The sequence below is a fragment of the Cnephaeus nilssonii genome (genome assembly GCF_951640355.1).
Source record: "Cnephaeus nilssonii genome assembly, chromosome: 2".
In the NCBI taxonomy this organism is placed as follows: domain Eukaryota; kingdom Metazoa; phylum Chordata; class Mammalia; order Chiroptera; family Vespertilionidae; genus Cnephaeus; species Cnephaeus nilssonii.
The window spans coordinates 24,887,280-24,906,062 of record NC_137073.1 but is presented as its reverse complement, the minus strand read 5'-3'; the positions used below and the strand labels follow the sequence as shown (position 1 = coordinate 24,906,062).

The 18,783-nt window shown below is 40.1% G+C and overlaps 2 protein-coding genes across 6 annotated transcripts in view; one reads left to right on the top strand and one right to left on the bottom strand.

The window, feature by feature from the left end:
• The window catches only part of MRTFB (myocardin related transcription factor B), a 210,559-nt gene that overhangs the window by 28,884 nt on the left and 162,892 nt on the right, over window positions 1–18,783 (bottom strand). For all 3 annotated transcript variants that reach the window (XR_013814782.1, XM_079794277.1, XM_079794278.1), the window contains 3 exons: window positions 18,394–18,555; window positions 16,327–16,505; window positions 3,253–3,390 (listed from right to left, as the gene is read on the bottom strand). Coding sequence is in view for 2 of the 3 variants with exons in the window: in XM_079794277.1 (XP_079650403.1) it covers window positions 3,253–3,390; window positions 16,327–16,505; window positions 18,394–18,555 (479 nt within the window). In the remaining variant the exon portion in view is untranslated. The remainder of the gene's footprint in view (window positions 1–3,252; window positions 3,391–16,326; window positions 16,506–18,393; window positions 18,556–18,783) is intronic.
• Window positions 1–18,783, top strand: part of LOC307113077 (uncharacterized protein) — an 84,303-nt gene that overhangs the window by 57,323 nt on the left and 8,197 nt on the right. Inside the window, exons 4-7 of one of the 3 annotated variants that reach the window (XM_079794352.1) lie at window positions 3,796–3,984; window positions 4,707–4,848; window positions 6,006–6,067; window positions 6,635–8,941. In XM_079794352.1, coding sequence (XP_079650478.1) covers window positions 3,796–3,984; window positions 4,707–4,848; window positions 6,006–6,028 — 354 coding nt within the window. In that variant the 3' untranslated portion in view covers window positions 6,029–6,067; window positions 6,635–8,941. Of the gene's footprint in view, window positions 1–3,795; window positions 3,985–4,706; window positions 4,849–6,005; window positions 6,126–6,634; window positions 8,942–18,783 lie in introns of those variants that run through there. The other 2 variants (XM_079794351.1, XM_079794350.1) reach the window with 2 other exon arrangements.

The window sequence follows — 18,783 nt, the reverse complement described above, 5'->3', positions numbered from 1 at the left end:
CCAGTGAAAAACACGTTGTACATTAAGTATACAACAGAAAAAAGATTAGGTATATCCTATATAATAGAAGGCTAATATGCAAATTGACCGAACAGCGGAACAACTGGTTGCTATGATGCACACTGACCACCGGGGGCAGACGCTCAACGCAGGAGCTGCCCCCTGGTGGTCAGTGCACTCCTACAGGGGGAGCGCTGCTCAGTCAGAAGCTGTGCTCACGGCTGGTGAGCATAGCAGCGGTGGTGGGAGCCTTTCCTGCCTCTGCAGCAGCACTAAGGATGTCCAACTGATGGCTTAGTCCTGCTTCTTGTAGGGAGTGGGTCTAAGCCGTCAGTCAGACAACCCTTGAGGGCTCCTGGACTGTGAGAGGTCGCAGGCTGAGCTAAGGGACCCCCCCACCCAAGTGCACGAATTTCATGTACCGGGCCTCTAATTTCACTATAACTATGTAATATTTTATAGTCATTAAAAAACAATGGAGCCTGGCCAGCATGGCTCAGTGATTGAACCAGGAGGTCATGGTTTGATTCCCAGTCAGGGCACATGCCTGGGTTGTGGGCTCAATCCCCAGTGGGGGTCATCAGGAGGCAACCAATCAATGATTCTCTCTCATCATTGAAGTTTCTCTCTCTCTCTCACCCTTCCTTTCTGAAATCAATAAAAATATATTTTAAAAAAATCAATGGAGAATATGCAAAAACAGAAAAATGCTTGTAATGAGAATCAAGTGGAATAAAGGCTATGCATTTCTATGGAAAGTAAACACACACAAAAATACTGAGCAATGTAAATATGTGTTGAAAATTTTTTTCAAAAATACATTTTTATTTTGAAAATGGCGTGAGACCCCATCTTATGATTAAGATTCAGATGACTCCTGCGTTTTCTTTCTCCTCCATTTATAAGTTATCAGATCACTTTCTACTTTTCAGTATTCATATTATAACTTTGTTTGAAAAAAAAAAGTCCACCAACAAAACAATAAGGTATAAGAAATTATTCCTAAGCTTCCTTAGGTAAAATACTCAGTAAGAAGACTTTTGAGAAGTACTACATTAAATATGGCTATTGATGTGATCATTTTATATGTGTTCATAATTCGAGTTAGGAAATAAAAAAAATAAAAAATAAAAATCAGCATATTCTACAGACCAGAAACCATCGCTATTAATATTTACTTTTGCCCACAGATATCCTCATGGCAACTCCCTCACCTCTTTTAGATCTCGCCCAAGCATGCTACTTGGAATAGAAACGTCTCTCCTTGTCTGCTTGGCAGCTCCAGTCCTCACTTTATCTTCACCGCCAACCCTCTGTTTTGCTGTTTACCTCCCAGTCCTAATCAAGATGGGGTGCTTTGTCATGTTTCCTTCACTGCTTCATTGACTCTATACCCAGAACAGTGCCTGGCACATAAAAAGTGCTAGATAAGTATTTGCTGAATAAGTTAATGATGAATGTGTATGCAATTAGCAATCACTTGAATTATCAGGCACTGAAAATATCCTTGCCCTTTAAAAATCCTCCTGTAATATCACAATATTAATCAGTTCACTGTCATATGCTTATGCTTTTATCAATAATACATTTTATTTCCAGTCTTTTCAAACTGAGCATAACAATGAATGGGGTCTGGGTTTCGGAGGTGTGACTATAACTGTTAGGTAACGGTAAAACACTGACCCGACTGCGACCAGGAAGCTACCTGTTGACAAGGGAGGGGACACAAACACAAGAACCAGTGTTCCTCAGACCAAATCTGCTATTACCTATTTACCTATTAGCTGGAACGTGTCTATTCTCTCAGGAAGTGAGGATGGGAAACAGCTTTCCTCATAGAAAAAGCCAAACAATTGCGGTCTGTTTCCTAATATGTACCGTCCTTTCCTCCACTGGCAGAGTCCTAGGGTTACCTCCCCAACCCCTGAACCTCACATTCTTACACAATGCCTGTGGCGCAGAACCAAGGCCCTCCTTAAAGGCAGACATAGTGAAGAGGAGAACTTGGAAGAGTAGGAGATGCAGAGAACAAATTCTGTCTCTGCAGGGAAAGATGGGTTGGCATTCAAATGCTCTTTGTGCCATTGTGGTACATGCTTGGGGATGTGGGAGGAGGTAAGAGCTGATTTTATTGAAGCGGTTGCCACCTGGCACCCTCTGGAATTTCTGGCTCCAATCCTTAGCAATGGTAGATGGCGAAATATATTGCTATATACCCTGGAAGCCACATAGACGCAGCCACACTGACAAAGAGAGCCAGGAGTAGAAAGAGAACCTCCTGTCAAGGACAAGGACAGGCCCAGGGGACAGATGGAGATGAGGACTGTGCCTCTGAAGAGTCCTGCAATGGGTTAACTGAGAAGGCAGAAAGAGGGCTGGCCTGGAACTTGGGAGACTGTGTCCTTCCTAGCCTGGTCACTTCACTTCTTTGGGTCTCAGTCTCCTCATCTGAAAGGTGGTGAGAGGGTTAGCTGGCTCCCTAATGTCCTTTTTTAGTTTGAGATCTGTGTTCTGCTGGTTTTGGCAAAAGCCACATCAGGATAAATCAAGTATTCTGCAGGTTATCCGCTACCCCCACTTTATTTAGCAGTTCTAAGTACACTTCAAAAAACGTGAAAAATGTACTATACAGCACACATTTTAATATTCTTTGGGACTTATTCTGAGTTATTTTGACCAAGTAAAACACTAAGAAACAGTGCCACAAATCTGCAGCTTATCTGAAGAACAAACCAAGCTTCATCTGGCCAAATCTGCTAAATCAAAAACTGTGCTTATTTCTTTAAACCTTTAACCTGTCATGTAATATATCTGGAATACCACTGAGTTTAACCTTGTGTAGAAAGTCCAGAATCATGTTACCATTAAAGATCTGTTTGTGAGATTCGGGACTCGCATGCTATGTGAAAGCATCTCCATCTACCCTGTGTCCCTTGTTCCATCTTGATGGCCTGGGTGGGGGCAGGACTGGGCGCTGCTGGCAGAATGACCCCTACACCCTTCCTTGTGCCTCCAGTAGTTTATACACACATTTTGTGCTGTTCTGTGACTGCAGAATAATAGGTCGTGTATTGAAGGTGGTAGTTTCAAATATTAAAGCCTGGTCTAGCAAGTGCTCCCATGCTTTTGTTTTCAAGGCTTCAGGCTAACAGGCAGGCTGGGTGACGTGGACACATGCTTTTGTCTTCCATGCGTGGGGCTACGGACAAGAGTCACAAGATACTCAAACCAGTTTGTATGTGGGGTACCCACCTTTACCAGTGTTGGCCCAGGCTTTGCTGAGGACACAGTGTTTGAAGGGAGCACAGGAGCTGTGGACCTTGTGGGGGGCTGATCCGTAGTAGTAGTAGTTTTCAAGAATTCAGGAACTGTTGGGGACACTGTAGTAAACTGGTGGAAAAGGCAGAAAGGGAACAAGTCTGTGAAATCAATGACAGTAAAAATAGAAAAACCAGAATTATAAGGCAATGAACTCATTAAAAAAAAATCCTAATACAAAAGAAACAAAAGGAAAGTATACTATTATCTTGGAGACCCAGATGGAGGAATAACATGCCTTACCTCCGTAAAACCAAGTCTTTGCCTCAATACTAGTATAAAAAAGCTAACTCTAAATAGGGTTAGATTTATTAAACTATAGTGTTTTCTCAGGAATATGGTCAGAACCACCCTTTCTTGGCAGAAAAAAAAGTACAAGACTCTTGTAAAAATGGTCAAAACAATACATGGTATTCGTAAGGTTTTCTTGCCTTACAGGTCACACTAATCAAATGTCATCTTTATTCTTTGTTTCAGGGCCTGATGAGCCCCTCCACCACACCCAGACCCACAGTCAGGCGGCATCTGAGAGAAAGCTTCACTCCTGCAGGCCCACTCCTGCACGTGTCCTTAAGCTCACAGCTCATCCTCCTACCTTCAAACCCGACTAGTATTCATCATCCTCTCCCCCCATCTCTTGCAAAGAAAATATGGAGACTATTTCTGGTAAGATTGACCTGCTTCATGGGCAGCATCCTCACACTTAAAGCAAGAAGTTAATTTGTTACCTGGGCAATTATTCAATTTCAATTTGGGATCATATATTAACAAAGGAAACCACAGAAGGCTTGGCTAGATTTTTATCAACCACCTAACAATCTATTCCAACTAGCACTCTACTTTAAGTATTCATTTACTGGAAAGAGATATTACTATTACAATGAATCAGTCAAATGTTGCCTATTGATTACTACTTGGGTTTACTATTACCAGCCTTATCTTAAGGAAAAGTTTCTTTATCACTTAACTTTTCCAAACAACTCTCAAATTCATTACAACAATCAAAGTCAGTTCTCTTGTTGAAGTATTTGGGTTTAAAAATAGCAAACTGTATTTTCCCTCCTTAAAATAAATGACCTGAAAAGTCAGAGGGCTATTAGCTGCAAGAAATATGAAGCTTGGCACATACTAGATACTCAATAAATATTTGTTTAATGGGTGAATGGAAATTCCTTGTGGCTTTACTCATGATAGGTCATACTCTCAAGCCTGCTAGGCCTGTATGTGTGTGAGTGTGCAATTAACTGTGCTGCCCATGTCAGCTCTCTGACGTTTATTATTTTGCCATTGATTTCAGCTTTTAAGTAATTATCAGTAACCGTAAGTGCTGACAATAGAAAAGACTTGCTTTTTAAAAAATGGCTACACTCAGTTTCATTTTCAAACAGAAACGAAAGGAAGAACTTATCCAAAGTGTTGACACCTATGCTCCAGGCTGGCTCCCGCCCCCAATGGCCCTGCGACCTAGCTCCTCGATGGACCTCTGGCACCAGGTGGAGGCTGACAGCCAGCTGGTCACTGCTCTAAGGGGTAGGGTTCTAAGTTATTTGTTTTCCTTTCACTTTGTACATTTTTGGGAAATGATACTTATCTCTGGGTCAATATTCACACAGGGGAAAAACATTCCTTGGCTATTAAATAATTGGCATATGAAGTAGAATCAGATATTGAATTTTAAAATATATATTTCCTTGCAGATAAATTCTACTAACCTGGCAGCTATTTTACCAGTCTAGCCCCCACTGGCTGTTTTGATAGTAATGATGCAATTGAGAGCAGTCAGTGTTAATAATCTGAATGAATGTGGTGTTAACCGTAACATTTATGGAAACGTTTTGCCTATATTTCTAGACCCTGCCTAATTGACTTCAGCCCTGATTACTGACTGATACTCCCATCTTCATTTGGTATTTCAGTGTGACTTTGCTATTCGGAAAACCACAGATTCCAGCATAATACAAGAATAACTCAACTGAGATACCAGTGATTAACTTTACCTAATCTGAAAATAAATTCAGTTAAAAAGGAAGAAATAGCTAAACTCTGCTTTACATTTTGCCAATCTATTTCATGTGCCTTAGAAAGGACCCTCCAAAAAACCTTGGATCATATCTAGATGTTAGAATCCTAGTGGCTAGAGTTACAAAAATAAAAATAAAAATGTAGATATTAATGCTTCTTAAATGACAGTATTTAAAAAAGGATTAGGAGAGAATATCCAAGCAATAAAAAATACACTTATTTTGTTTCACAGTAGGTTGAGCAATATGTTAAAATCTTAAGAGAATGCTTTAAATATGCTTAAACTGCCACTGAGACCTAAGTTCACCTTATGTATTATCAAAGTTTAGTCTCAAAATGATTCAGAATCTTTTCCCTAAAGAAACAAAAAAGCTGCAAACTTTGCTTTGTTTTACTGGATCTGATCACTGTTCTCATCACAAGTAATAGGTCTCATGACTACTAGTTCTGTAACTGTCATCATAACGTCATGAAAGGAAATGTCAGGAAACACTGTTGTCTAAGAGTGGATATTTATGTGTTAAATAAAACTCAAAGGAAAGCACTTCCAATCTTAAAGACTAACCTTTCTCTTACTCGAAATTGCTATGGGAAAGTACTGATACAAAAGAAAAAAACAAGTCAGAGCAAATTTTTAAACTGACTAAAGTTTCATAACATTTCAGGCGTCTACACTGGTTCCTTCTGAAAAGGTGATATACTTCCAAGGACCAATCACTGTTCTCTGGTAAGTTCCTTTTTTATTAGAATTTCTTTACACAATTTAAAGGGACAAAAACTAGATAATTATAGACAAAGGATTTTTTTTTGTACTGTTGATTTAAAATCTATAATTAATGTGCTTTTATTTTAGAATGCAGCAGAGATCTTAATTATGATGGTAATATGCAAATAGATTCAAAATGCAACTATTTAAAAAATATTTTTTCCGTATTCCAATCCCCAGACAAATAAAATGAACACTAGTCAGTGAATGAGTTGATTATAAATAAAAACATGTGCTTTGAAAATTTAATAGATGGGTGGATATTTTATGTTTGTATTTAAACATTTCATTTTTAGAGCAAGTAGTTGAACATTAAAAGTGAATTAACCCATTAGCACAACATCACCTGAACAGTTAGTTGTTACTTGATTGCCTAATTAGCAGTGAGGATTTGCATGTATCCCTCTCATTTAAAAAATCTATTTTTAAAATAAATTGTGGTAAAATATACATAACATAAAATTTTCTATTTAAACCATTTAAAGTGGATAGTTCTATGGACTTCAGTACATTCACATTGTTCTACAGCTATCACCACCACCCATCTCCAGAACTTGCCCTGAAACTCTGTACCCATCAAACAAGTCCCCAGGCTCCCCAGCTCCTGGCAACCACCATTTACTTTATGTCTGTATGACTTTGACTATTCTTGATACCGCATATAAGTGGAATCATACAACATATTTCATTTGTGTTTGGCTTATTTCACGTCTCATAATGTCCTCAATGTTCATCCGTGTTGTAGCTGTATCAGGTTTTCCTTTTTTTTTTTTAAGGCTGAAAAATATTCTGTTGTGTGTTTAAACACTATTTTATCCACTCATTTGTCGATGGATGGACACATGGGTTGCTTCTACCTCTGGTTACTGTGAATAATGCTGCTATAAAATGGGTGTATAAATACCGGTTCAAGTCCCTGCTTTCAATTCTTTTGGGCATATGCTCAGAAGTGGGATTGCTGGATCATATGGTCGTTCTATTTTACATTTTTGAAGAACTGCTATACCATTTTCTATAGTGATTGCAGCATTTTACAATCCCACCAACAGTGCACAAGAGTTCTAGTTTCTCCATGTCCTTGTTGACAATTTTTAATTTATGTACTTTTGGTATTTGCCATTTTAATGGTGTGAGGAAAGATGATATCTCATTGTGTTTTTGATTTGCATTTTTTTAGTGATTAGTGATATTGAGCATTTTTTCATGTACTTATTGGCTGAATGTCTATTCTAGTCTTTTAAATCATGTTTTTTTGTTGTTGTTGAGTTGTAGGAGTAATTTCTACTTTTTAACAGCTGATAGCTCAATTTTGAAAATGAAATGTATTAAATAAACACTGCCTTTTTAATTATTCAAAGTGTGTGTATACAGTTTTTGGGACACCTTATATATTCTGAATATTAACCCCTTATGAGATAAACGATTTGCAAATATTTTATCTCATTCTGTGGGTTGCTTTTCACCCTGTTGATATTATCTTTTGATGTATAGAAGTTTTTAATTTTGATGAAGCCTAGTTATCTTCTATTTTTTTGTTGCCTTGGTGTCATATCTAAAAACACATTGCCAAATCCAATGTCATGAAACTAAGTTTTCTTCTAAGGATTTTATAGTTTTAGCTCTTATGTTTAAGTATTTTGTCCATTTTGAGTTAAACTTCACATATGGTGTTAGGTAGGGTCCATCTAGTTCTTTCAACACCATTTGTTGAAAAGACTGTCCTTTACCCACTGAGTGACCTTGGCACCCTTGTCGAAAATCATTTGAAATAAAGATTTCTGAGCTGTGTATTCTATTCCATTGTTCCATGTCTATCTTTTTTTCCTATGTCTATCTTCATGCCATAATCACACTGTTTGATTATTGCAGCTCTGTAGTAAGTTTTGAAATCAGGAAGTGTGTGATATCCAATTTTGTTCAAGATTGTTTTGGCCATCAGGAGTCCCTTGAGATTCCACATGATTTTAGGATAAATTTTTCTACTTCTGCAAAAAATTATCATTAGAGTTTTGATTATCTACTGAATCTGTAGTTTGCTTTGGGTAGTAATGACATCTTGACAATATTAAGTCTTCCAATCCATGAACATGGGATACTTTCCATTTATGTATTTGGTTGATTTTTTTTGTAGTGACTCTTTTCTCATTTCCTTTGTGGTTGCCATGGGGATTACCTATAACATTCTAAAGCTGTGACATCTAGCTTATATTGATACCAACTTTAGTTACATAAAAAAACTTCTTTACAGCTATGTCCCCCAACTGCTTGCTCCCCTGCCGGCCTGAATGCCCCCTAACTGCTTGCTCCCCTGCTGGGGCTGCAAGGGCCAAGGCAAGCCGCCGCTGATGCAAGGGCCGAGCTCCTTGCACGAATTTCATGAATCAGGTCTCCAGTTAATTATAAAGGGGGAAAGCTACAGTGGAAAAATCTGAGGCCACCATTTAACTAAATCATCAAACAAAACATCAGTAATAATGTAACAAACTGCAATCATGTGCCTCTGGATGTGATACACTGACCTCAGCCCTTGCTTCTTAGCGCTGGCCCTGCCCTCTGCCCACTTGTGTGTGTGGGGGCGATCTGGGGCCAGGCCAGCTGGGGGAGGGGCTGTGGGAGGTTGAGGCACCACAGTCGCACCTCTTCCAGCCTCTGCGGAGGCTCCGGGACTGCGGCACCGCTGCCTCTCCCAGTGCCGCCTCTGTGGAAGGAGGGGCTGCTGCCTCTCCTGCGCCACCGGTCCTTGGCCCTCGCAGCTGCTGTGGCTTTGTCCAGAAGACATCCGGTCTAATGAGCATATTACCCTTTTAATAGTATAAACTAGAGGCCGAGTGCACGAAATTTGTGCACGGGGAGGAGGGGGAGTCCCTCAGCCCGGTCTGCACCCTTTCGCAATCCGGGACAGCTGGCTCCTGACCACTTGCCTGCCTGCCTTCCTAATCACCCCTAACCGCCTCTGCCTGCTGGCCTGATCGCCCCCAACTGCCCTCCCCTGCCAGCCCAATCGCCCCCAACTGCCCTCCTCTGCCGGCCCTATCACCCTCAACTTCCCTCCCCTGCCAGCCCAATCCAGGACAGCTGGCTCCTGACCACTTGCCTGCCTGATCGCCCCTAACCGCCTCTGCCTGTCAGCCTGATTGCCCCCAACTGCCCTCCCCTGCCGGCCTGATTGCCCCCAACTGCCCTCCCCTGCTGGCCTGGTCGCCCCCAACTGCCCTCCCCTGCGAGGGCTGAACCCCTTGCATGAATTTCATGCATCGGGCCCCTAGTATTCAATAATTGTTTTCACCATTGAAATCTACATCTTAAAGGAGAAACATGTGGGTGTACTGTACTGTCCACATTGCAAGGTCATTAGCATTTCAACACAGGTTTCAAGAGAAGTGCTTGGAAAATCTGTTCTTTACTTAGATATTATAAGTTAAATTTTTTGGTAGGGAATGTTTCTTCTATTTGAATACTTTGCTGTAGGACTTAATCCTCTGGTATCTGTGTTCTGAAAAGAATGAAGGAGACTATATGTCATAAGACATTTTGGAATAAAGCAAAGCATTAAGAAATCTTGAGCTTAATTTTCTCTCAACTAATTATCTGTAATAAAACTTTTAAAGAATCTAAAAGAAATTCCCTACACTGGCCTGGAACTTTTTATTAGGCCAAGTGTTTAAAAAAAAATGAACAGGGAACCCAGCCGGTGTGGCTCAGTGGTTGAGCGTCGACCTTTGCACCAGGAGGTCAATGATTCGATTCCTGGTCACAGGTCACATGCCTGGATTGTAGGCTTGATCCTGAGCAGGGGTTATGCAGGAGGCAGGCAATCAATGTTGATGTTTCCATCTCTCTCTCCCTCTCCTTTCCTCTCTCTCTAAAAATCAGTAACTATATAAGTATATTTCAAAAAATGAACAGGAAAACTAGAAAAATTTACTTTAAGCCACAGGATTAAATGTGCAGTACAACAATTAGGCAACATATGTAAAAACCTGGTTCAAGTAAACAGGAAGCAAAGTGAATGCTATGCAGTGCTACTCCAAGTATGGATGCCGACCTTTGTTACCTGCCTGCGACAAGGATAGGAAGACTTACGGGAAATCTGATGTCACCCCACTACTTTCATTGTATTTTACAAGAAAATTAGTCCGCAATGCTTGGAAATTAAACAAACTATATAAAAAACAAACACACACTAGTCCTTCCCTACAGGCAGCTGGATGACCACTGGTCTATAGCAACTAAAGTCACCATCAAACTCTCCCACACTTCCCATTTTAAAGATTAAAAACTAAGAATCTCAAGAATATCTGAAATACAAGACATTTATGTTGCTCTTTTATTATCTTTGCCCTGTAAGGACTATTTTAATATTAGTAATGAGACTGACTTGGCGGGGGGAGGGAGGGAGAGGTACAATGGTAATTTTAAAGCAGGAAAAAGTATATTGCAGAGATCATCTCCTAGGATTTTTCACTCATTAAAGCAGTAAGCACTTGCTGTGTGTTGGATCCTATGTGTTCAGTAGGAAGTTACTAAGATAAAATGATGGGACATCCCTGCCTCTTGGAAACTTCATGTTTAATGAGAAGGAGTGTTTTCAGGTAGGTACTTTCCCCTTGAACTACTATAATGTGAAAGTAATTATATTTAGGGAGATAAATATATTTTTTATATATCAAGTGAGATGCCTGGATAAATTCTATAAACAACACTAGGTAACAATGAAAATGAAGTACAAAATTTGCCAAAACAATATAGCACAGTTAACAGAGAGATGCTTCTTTAATTGCATGAATAAAAATATAAATAAGAATCTTTGTCAGATTTCTTACTTATAAATACTAAAAGGGAATTTTATGAAGGACACACAATCCTTTAAATTTTATGAAATAAAATTTAAGAAGGCCTCGAGGCATATGGTACAGAAATTACATAACAAGTAAAGTTGCAGCGAGCTAGCTCTGATTCTGGGTTCTTTTACTTGAATGTGTAAGTAGGGAGTGTACTGTTCTCTAAAGTGGGTATCTGCCCCCAGGCTCAGTTAACAGATAAAGAGCAGACTGTTAATGGTTTGCACACAGCAGGCAGAAATGATGCCGCAGCAACACTAAAGCATGTTATAAAAACTGTTTAAGTTCAAGAATGATCTAAGGCAATAAATAGAGCATACTTATTTTTTTAAGAAACACAGCTATTCCTTTTTTCCTTCCAGGAATGTTAGCTCACTAGATAGGACTACCTCTGGTTAAAGTTTCTGACTTACAAACTTAGCTAGAGACCAAGTTTCAGGAGCAAAGCAAAAAACCTAATAGTACAAGCCATGCTGGAAAAAGGAGAATGACAGTCTTCATAGGTGAACTGTCGTGAAGCCATTACCAGGTAGATGGCTGAATTTTTTTGTGTTACTAAAAATTCTGTGTTACTAAAAGCTAAGGCCATGCTATTAGCTGTCTACTATCCTGACCTACTCAGACAGAAGCAGAAAAGAACCCAAATGGATAAGTAGAACTGTGTTTTAATGTTATTTACTTGCATACTTGACATTCTTTTTAGCCCTGTTTTTAAAGCTCAAAACCAGGGTGCAGCAAATATGTGAGAACACAGTAGGGGCTGGTTTTCCTTGCTCTCCCTCTCTGCCTGCTTAGGCCTTTGGACTGTGGGCTGGTCCCTGACCCATCCTTCTTCCAGGCCAGGTTCTAGCCAAGCTGAGGGGCTAGTCACTCTTACCCTGTAAACTTGGACAGGAGCATAGGAACTGTAGCTACCCACACCACCCCTGATGAGTCCAAGCTGGAGAGGCTTTGTTCTCAAAGGAAGAACACAAACACTGCTTCTACAAGCTGGATGTTAGTCAGCCTCATGGTGCCGAGTTCAGTTAAATGTTTACTGAGCACTTTTCCTGAACCAGGGCCTATGCTAGATGTTGAAGACAGACAGACACACACACACACACACACACACACACACACACACACACACACGTAGCTTTTGTCCTCTGAGTCTAAGTTCTTCTCATAGGCTCACACTTTCACATTTTATTTAGAGGCATGGACACAATAACAAAGAAATTAATATAGTTCGGATTATAGTGATTAGTACAAGGAAGAAAATAATGCTGAAAGACAAATAGATATTCATGAAAGAGAAGAAATGCTGTAAGAAAATATGCAAATATTTTTAATCCCCAAACTTCCATACCTCTCTGAACCCAGGCCTCCCCTGGTATAAGAGTTAAGGCAAATAACTGCTAAATTCCTTTCCAACTAAAAAATTTTATGATGTTAGACTTTAACAAGGACATTTTCTACTGAACTTGACCAATCCCATTAAGTAGCTCAATAATTTTGACTTAAACACCCCCCTTCCACTCCCCCCGCAGAGCCTAGCCTTTTGTCTCATTACTTCAAAGAAAGCAAGATGGGTAACCAGCAACTCTGTTGGAGCCATCAGAGAAGATTCAGCCAGGATTCTCATTCTTGCCATGTTTGCTCAAATGTGCATGGTCTGATCTGGAAATATGGCCTCAATATGTGCCCCCAGTGTTTCAGTCAGTACAAGAAGGATATAGACTTCATTAAGTTGGACCAGGTAAACTTCCATGAATGGGTCACTTAAGACATCTACCTTACCATAGAATGTTATCTCTTGTACATGAAATAAAAACTTCAATTATTAAAGAAAACACAAAAAAACCCCCAAAGCCTCGCAGCTATTTTTAACAGGACCCCTTCATGCAAACTGCTCTTTATACAGAAGCCTGCACTGAACTACCCGCCTCTGCACTGACCCGCTTGCCTGTACTGTGATTTCTGCCATCTGAGCCAGCCCTTATAAAGGAATTCCTGGAATCCTATTTCAACTAATAGGACTGAGGCTTTCTCCACCCAATTGGAGTTGTGCAGCTCTGACCAACCAGAGTGGTTCTATTCTGACCAATCAGGACAGTGCCTTTTGGACCAATCAAAATGTGAGGATTTGGAGTCCTCATTTGCATGAAGACAGACCAATCAGGACAAAGGGGTGGTGACTTCTGTCCATATAAGCCAGCTACCCTCTGGCTCTGAGAGTGCACTTTCCTTTTTCACTGAACACTGCATTTCCCTGGCTGAGCTAAAATAAAGATGTCTTATTAGAGCACAGAGTAGACCAGTGAGGAGCACAGCAGAGCAGTCTACCTAGAGAGAGGCCTGGCCTCAAGGCTGCGTTAGAGCTGTGCTGTTTTCACAGCCAACCTGTATCACAATTGAGCTGTTTTGCACTGAATAAAGCTTCCTTCTTCACAACACACCAAATTGGGGATTCCTAATGGGGCTGAATTGGCGTCAATGACCATCAGTTGACAACCATAAGGAGAGAACAACAAATTATATACAGCATAGGAGTTCTTATAAAACCAAAAGAAACATGAACACCCACGGAAAAATAAAAAAATGTGTATTTCCAATGCAATTATAAAAAATATTTTAGATCCTTTTGCATGCACTAGATTTTCAGTTCCTAATACAATCTGACACATAAAAGGTACTCAATATATAATTGTTGAACAAATGAACTCAATCTAACAGAAATCAAGGAGTCAATTAAAACAGTCAAATATCTAAATGGTGTGCAAGACTTAAGGTAATGATATTACCTACTTGTGGTAAACACATAGTGACTGGAAATCTGTATTACCTTCCTGGAAAGCAATTAAAGTGTCTTATCTTTTGCCCAAAAAAAGGTTCAAGTTCATTTCCATATCTGGTAATTATCCAGAGAAATAATGAAATAAGTGCTCAACAGTGTATGTATAAAAAAAACCCAGGGTGTAGCAAATATGTGAGAATACAACAGGGGCTCTTATTGTGTGTATGAGTGAAAAACAGGAAACAAGTCCAAATAACCAACAATGGAAATTGGTTAAAAGAGATGCAGTATATCAGTTTAACGGAATACTATCCTATATAATAAAGAGGTAATATGCAAATTGACCGTCACGCCCACACACAAGATTGCCACCCCCATGTGGTCACAAGATAGCCGCCACAAGATGGCTGGCAGGGGAGGGCAGTTGTGGGCGATCAGGCCAGCAGGGGTGGGCAGTTGTGGGTGATCAGGCCAGCAGGGGAGGGCAGTTAGGGGCAACCAGGCCAGCAGGCGAGGGCAGTTGGGGGCGACCAGGTCGGCAGGGGAGGGCAGTTAGGGGTGACCGGGCCGTCAGGGGAGGGCAGTTGTGGGGGACCAGGCCTGCAGGGGAGGGCAGTTGGGGGCGACCGGGCCTGCAGGGGAGGGCAGTTGGGGGCGACCGGGTAGGCATGGGAGGGCAGTTAGCATCAACTGGGCCTGCAGGGGAGGGCAGTTGGGGGTGACCAGGCCGGCAGGGGAGGGCAGTTGGGGTGACCAGGCTGGCAGGGAAGGGCAGTTGGGGGCAATTGGGCTGGCAGGGGAGCAGTTAGGCGTCGATCAGGCTGGCAGGGGAGTGGTTAGGGAATGATCAGGCTGGCAGGCAGAAGCTGTTAGGGGCAATCAGGCAGGCAGGCAGGCGAGTGGTTGGGAGCCAGCAGTCCCGGATTGTGAGAGGGATGTCCAACTGTGGGATCGGGCCTAAACCAGCAGTCGGACATCCCCTGAGGGGTTCCAGACTGGAGAGGGTGCAGGCTGGGCTGAGGGACACCCCCACGCCCGTGCATGAATTTCGTGCACCGGGCCTCTAGTGTAGCAATAAAAAGCGATATATATTTATTGACAAGGGACTATATCAAACTTAAAAACTTATTTGCATTTAAGGACACTATCAACAGAGTGAAGAAGTGACACATGGAATGGGAGAAAATATTTGCAAATCATATATCTGATAAAAGGTTAATATCCAGAATATATAAAGAACTCCTACAACTCAACAATAGAAAAACAAATAACCTGATTAAAAAATGGGCAAAAGACTTTAACAGACATTTCTCCAAAGATAATATAGAAATAGCAAACAAGCATATGAAAAGATGCTCAATATCACTAATCATTAAAGAAATGCAAATCAAAAGCACAGTGAGGTATCACCTCACACCACTGGCATGGCTACTATTACAAGAACATAAATTAACAAGCGTCAGCAAGGATGTGGATAATTGGAATCCTTGTGCACTGCTGAATATGAAATGGTACAGCCACTATGGAGACCTATATGCAGCTTCCTTAACAAATTAAAAATAGAGTAACCATATGATCCAGCAATTTCACTTCTGAGTATATGCCCAAAAGAATTGAAAACAAGTCTAGAAAATAAGATTTCCACACCCATGTACACAGCACCATTATTCACAATAGTCAAGAGGTGGGACCACCCAACGTCCACTGACAAATGGATTAAAAAAAAAAAAAAAGTAAATCCATACAATGGAGTATTATTCAGCCTTAAAAATAAAGGAAATTCTGTCACATACTACAACATGGATGAACCTTGAGGACATTATATTAAGTGAAATAAGACAGTAACAAAAAGATAAATACTGTATGATTCTACTAATATGAAATATCTAAAGCAGTCAAATTCATAGAGACAGAAACTGAATGGTGGTTGCTAGGGCCTGGGGGGAGGAGGAACTGGGAGTTGTTTACTGGGTATAGTTTCAGTTTTGCAACACAAAAACATTCTGGCAATCTGTTGCACAACAATGTGAGTATATTTAACATTACTGAACTGTACACTTTAAAATGGTGAAGGTGGTGCCCTAGTTGGTTTGGCTCAGTGGATAGAGTGTTGGCCTGTGGACTGAAGGGCTCTGGGTTCGATTCTGGTCAAGGGCACATGCCTGGGTTGTGGGCTCGATCCCCCATAGGGGGCATGCAGGAGGCAGCCAATCAATTATTCTCTCTCATCATTGAGGTTTCTATCTCTCTCTCCCTCTCCCTTCCTCTCTGAAACCAATAAAATAAAAAAAATGGTTAAGGTGGTAAAAAAAAAAAAGGTGGACTTTATGATATATGAATTATATCTAAAAAAAGTTATGTGAAAAATTTTAAGAGTTACAAACTGTAAAATAAAAATGTGTGTATAAAACAGAAATAAAATGCAAGAATCTATTGAAAAATGTTAACAGTGGTTAGATTACAGGTGAATAGATATTTCTCCATATTTTCAGACTTTTCTTCTAGTGAGAATGTACTGATATGTAAAATACAAGATATATACTTGATATACAAAAAAGCAAGGTACGTTCTCTATTTAGGGGTAAAAACAAGAAGGATGATACCTGGGCTGGAGTGTTTGCAGTCACAGGAGATGGTGACTCACTAACTCTTGGCTCACTTGGGGATGCAGCCGAGCCCTGCGACTCCTGGCTGGCGGGCTGGTCTGGAGACAAAGCATCACTACTGTCTTCGTCAAATGAGAAATCACCCTGAGTTTGGGGATAGCCTTCCTTCCCAACACCTAAAGAAAGAAATGATTTGTAAATACCAAACTTAAAATGAAAAAGGAGGAGAAACATTGTTTTTTTCTAAGAACTTGGGAATCTGGATCTATCTATCTATCTATCTATCTATCTATCTATCTATCTATCTATCTCACCACTACCTACCTTAAGTACTTGGGGGGAAAAAATCAAACCTGAATCAAATCAAGCCTTTGAATCCAACTACCAGTTATAGGAAGTACAGGAGACAGAAAGTTTTTAATGACACCTGGGGATGCAAATGCATCCAGTAAAATCAGAATGTGGAGATGCCACAGATAAAACCACCACATTCATCAACAAATAAATAGTAAGAAATGAAAGGAGGAGGAAGACCCATGTAAAAGATTAAGACTTAAGAGTTGTATCAGCCAAAGGCTACATGTGGACCTTATTTGGATCCTGACTTGGAATCCAACTATTACAAAGCATTAATAGGCAATAGGGAAAATGGGGCTGGTGACTGGGTATCATAAGTCCCACTTCATGGAGTGGCCCAGCTATACTGATACCTTGCTTTTTGGAGCCCGTTTCCTTGGGATTAAAAAGAATCATAGTTGATTGTATCACTTCGAATTATGGACTACAAATTGCTTAAGATTGAAATTCATACTAATGCAAAACAGAAAGCGCCATGAGTAATGGAAACTATCATAGTTTTTCAAGTAGAATATTAACTTTAAAAAATTGCTTGTAGAGCCCTAGCCGGTTTGGCTCAGTGAATAGAGTGTTAACCTATGGACTGAAGGGTGCCAGGTTCGATTCCTGTCAAGGGCATGTACCTAGGTTGCAGGCTCGATCCCTGGCTCTGATGTGGTTCGGGTAGGAGGCAACCAATTGATGTGTCTCTGTAACGTTGATGTTTCTCTCTGTCTCTCCCCATCCCTTCCACTCTCTTTAAAAATCAATGGAAAAATATCCTCAGGTGAGGATTAACCAAAAAAAATTTTGCTTGCTGAATAAGTGGCATTATTCTGTAATTTATTTTTCATGCTAAATCTTATACCAGAAAAAAGTGGAAACATTAGTAACAAAGTATGATAAAAGTTAGATAAGATGGACAAAATACTACCATTCATAATGAATACATATATACTCATCTGCTATTTACCTTGCTGAACTAACATTGAACAAGCTATTTTTCTTTATCTTTCTTAGAAGTAAATAGAACAAAAATAATAACTTTGTAAAAATTTTAAACAAAACAACAAACTAAACAGTATAGTACAATAAGTCTAACTTAGACAATGTGATAAGGAAATCAGAACTTAAAGACTTAAACCTAGGATGTAAGGAGAATCTCTGTGTTAACTGGTAAGAGATGCTATTCTTAACAATATTTAATATACAGTCAGCCCTCTGTATCTGTGGGTTCTGCATCCTCAGATTCAAACAACTCCAGTAAAAAATATTCCCCCAAAACGTTACGTTGTTGCTGACATGTACTACATAGTTAGGCCTAAGATGACTGCCTCTGTACTGAACATGTACAGACTTTTTCTTGCCATTATTCCCAAGCAATATAGTTTAACAATTACTTACATAGCATTAACATGGTATTAGGTATCTAGAAACGATATGAAGTATATGGGAGGATGGTAGGTAGGTTAAATGCGAATACCATGGCATTTATATAGAGGACTTGAGCATCCAAGGATTTTGGTATCCATGGGGGGTCCCGGAACCAATCTACCTTGGATGCTGAGGGACAACTGTAATAATAATAATCATAGAATCAGTGCAAGTTTAATTTCTAACCCACCAGAAAACAATACTTAGGATTGGTGCTGGCCTTTAAAAGTAAATTTGTTTTCTCTATAACTGCCAAGCTTTTTTTTCTCCCAGAATAAATTTTTAGAGTCTTGCCTATAATTGCTTCCTTAACACTGGAGTCTACAGGCAGGATGTTCTTCTCTACCAGCTCCATAGGACCAGGTCTCTGAGCAATCTTTTCATTCAGATCATCAGCTAGGCGGGCTCTTTTCAACTTCATCTGAGTGGCCTGCAGGGATGGCTCTGCGAATGTTTCTAAAAGAAGAAACACAGTTTAAACCATTACTTGAATTACTATCTCTAGTCCACAATGCTATTTCAGGCCAACTAATTTAAGTTAAATTGGTTTAAATATATTGATGTGTTCTCAACATATTTATGGAAAAAGAAAATGACATTTTAAGACCGTTCCAGTATATATTTTATATTTTTAGTCCTGGATAGCTTTATACTGCCTGTACAATATGGATGCCCATTGACTCA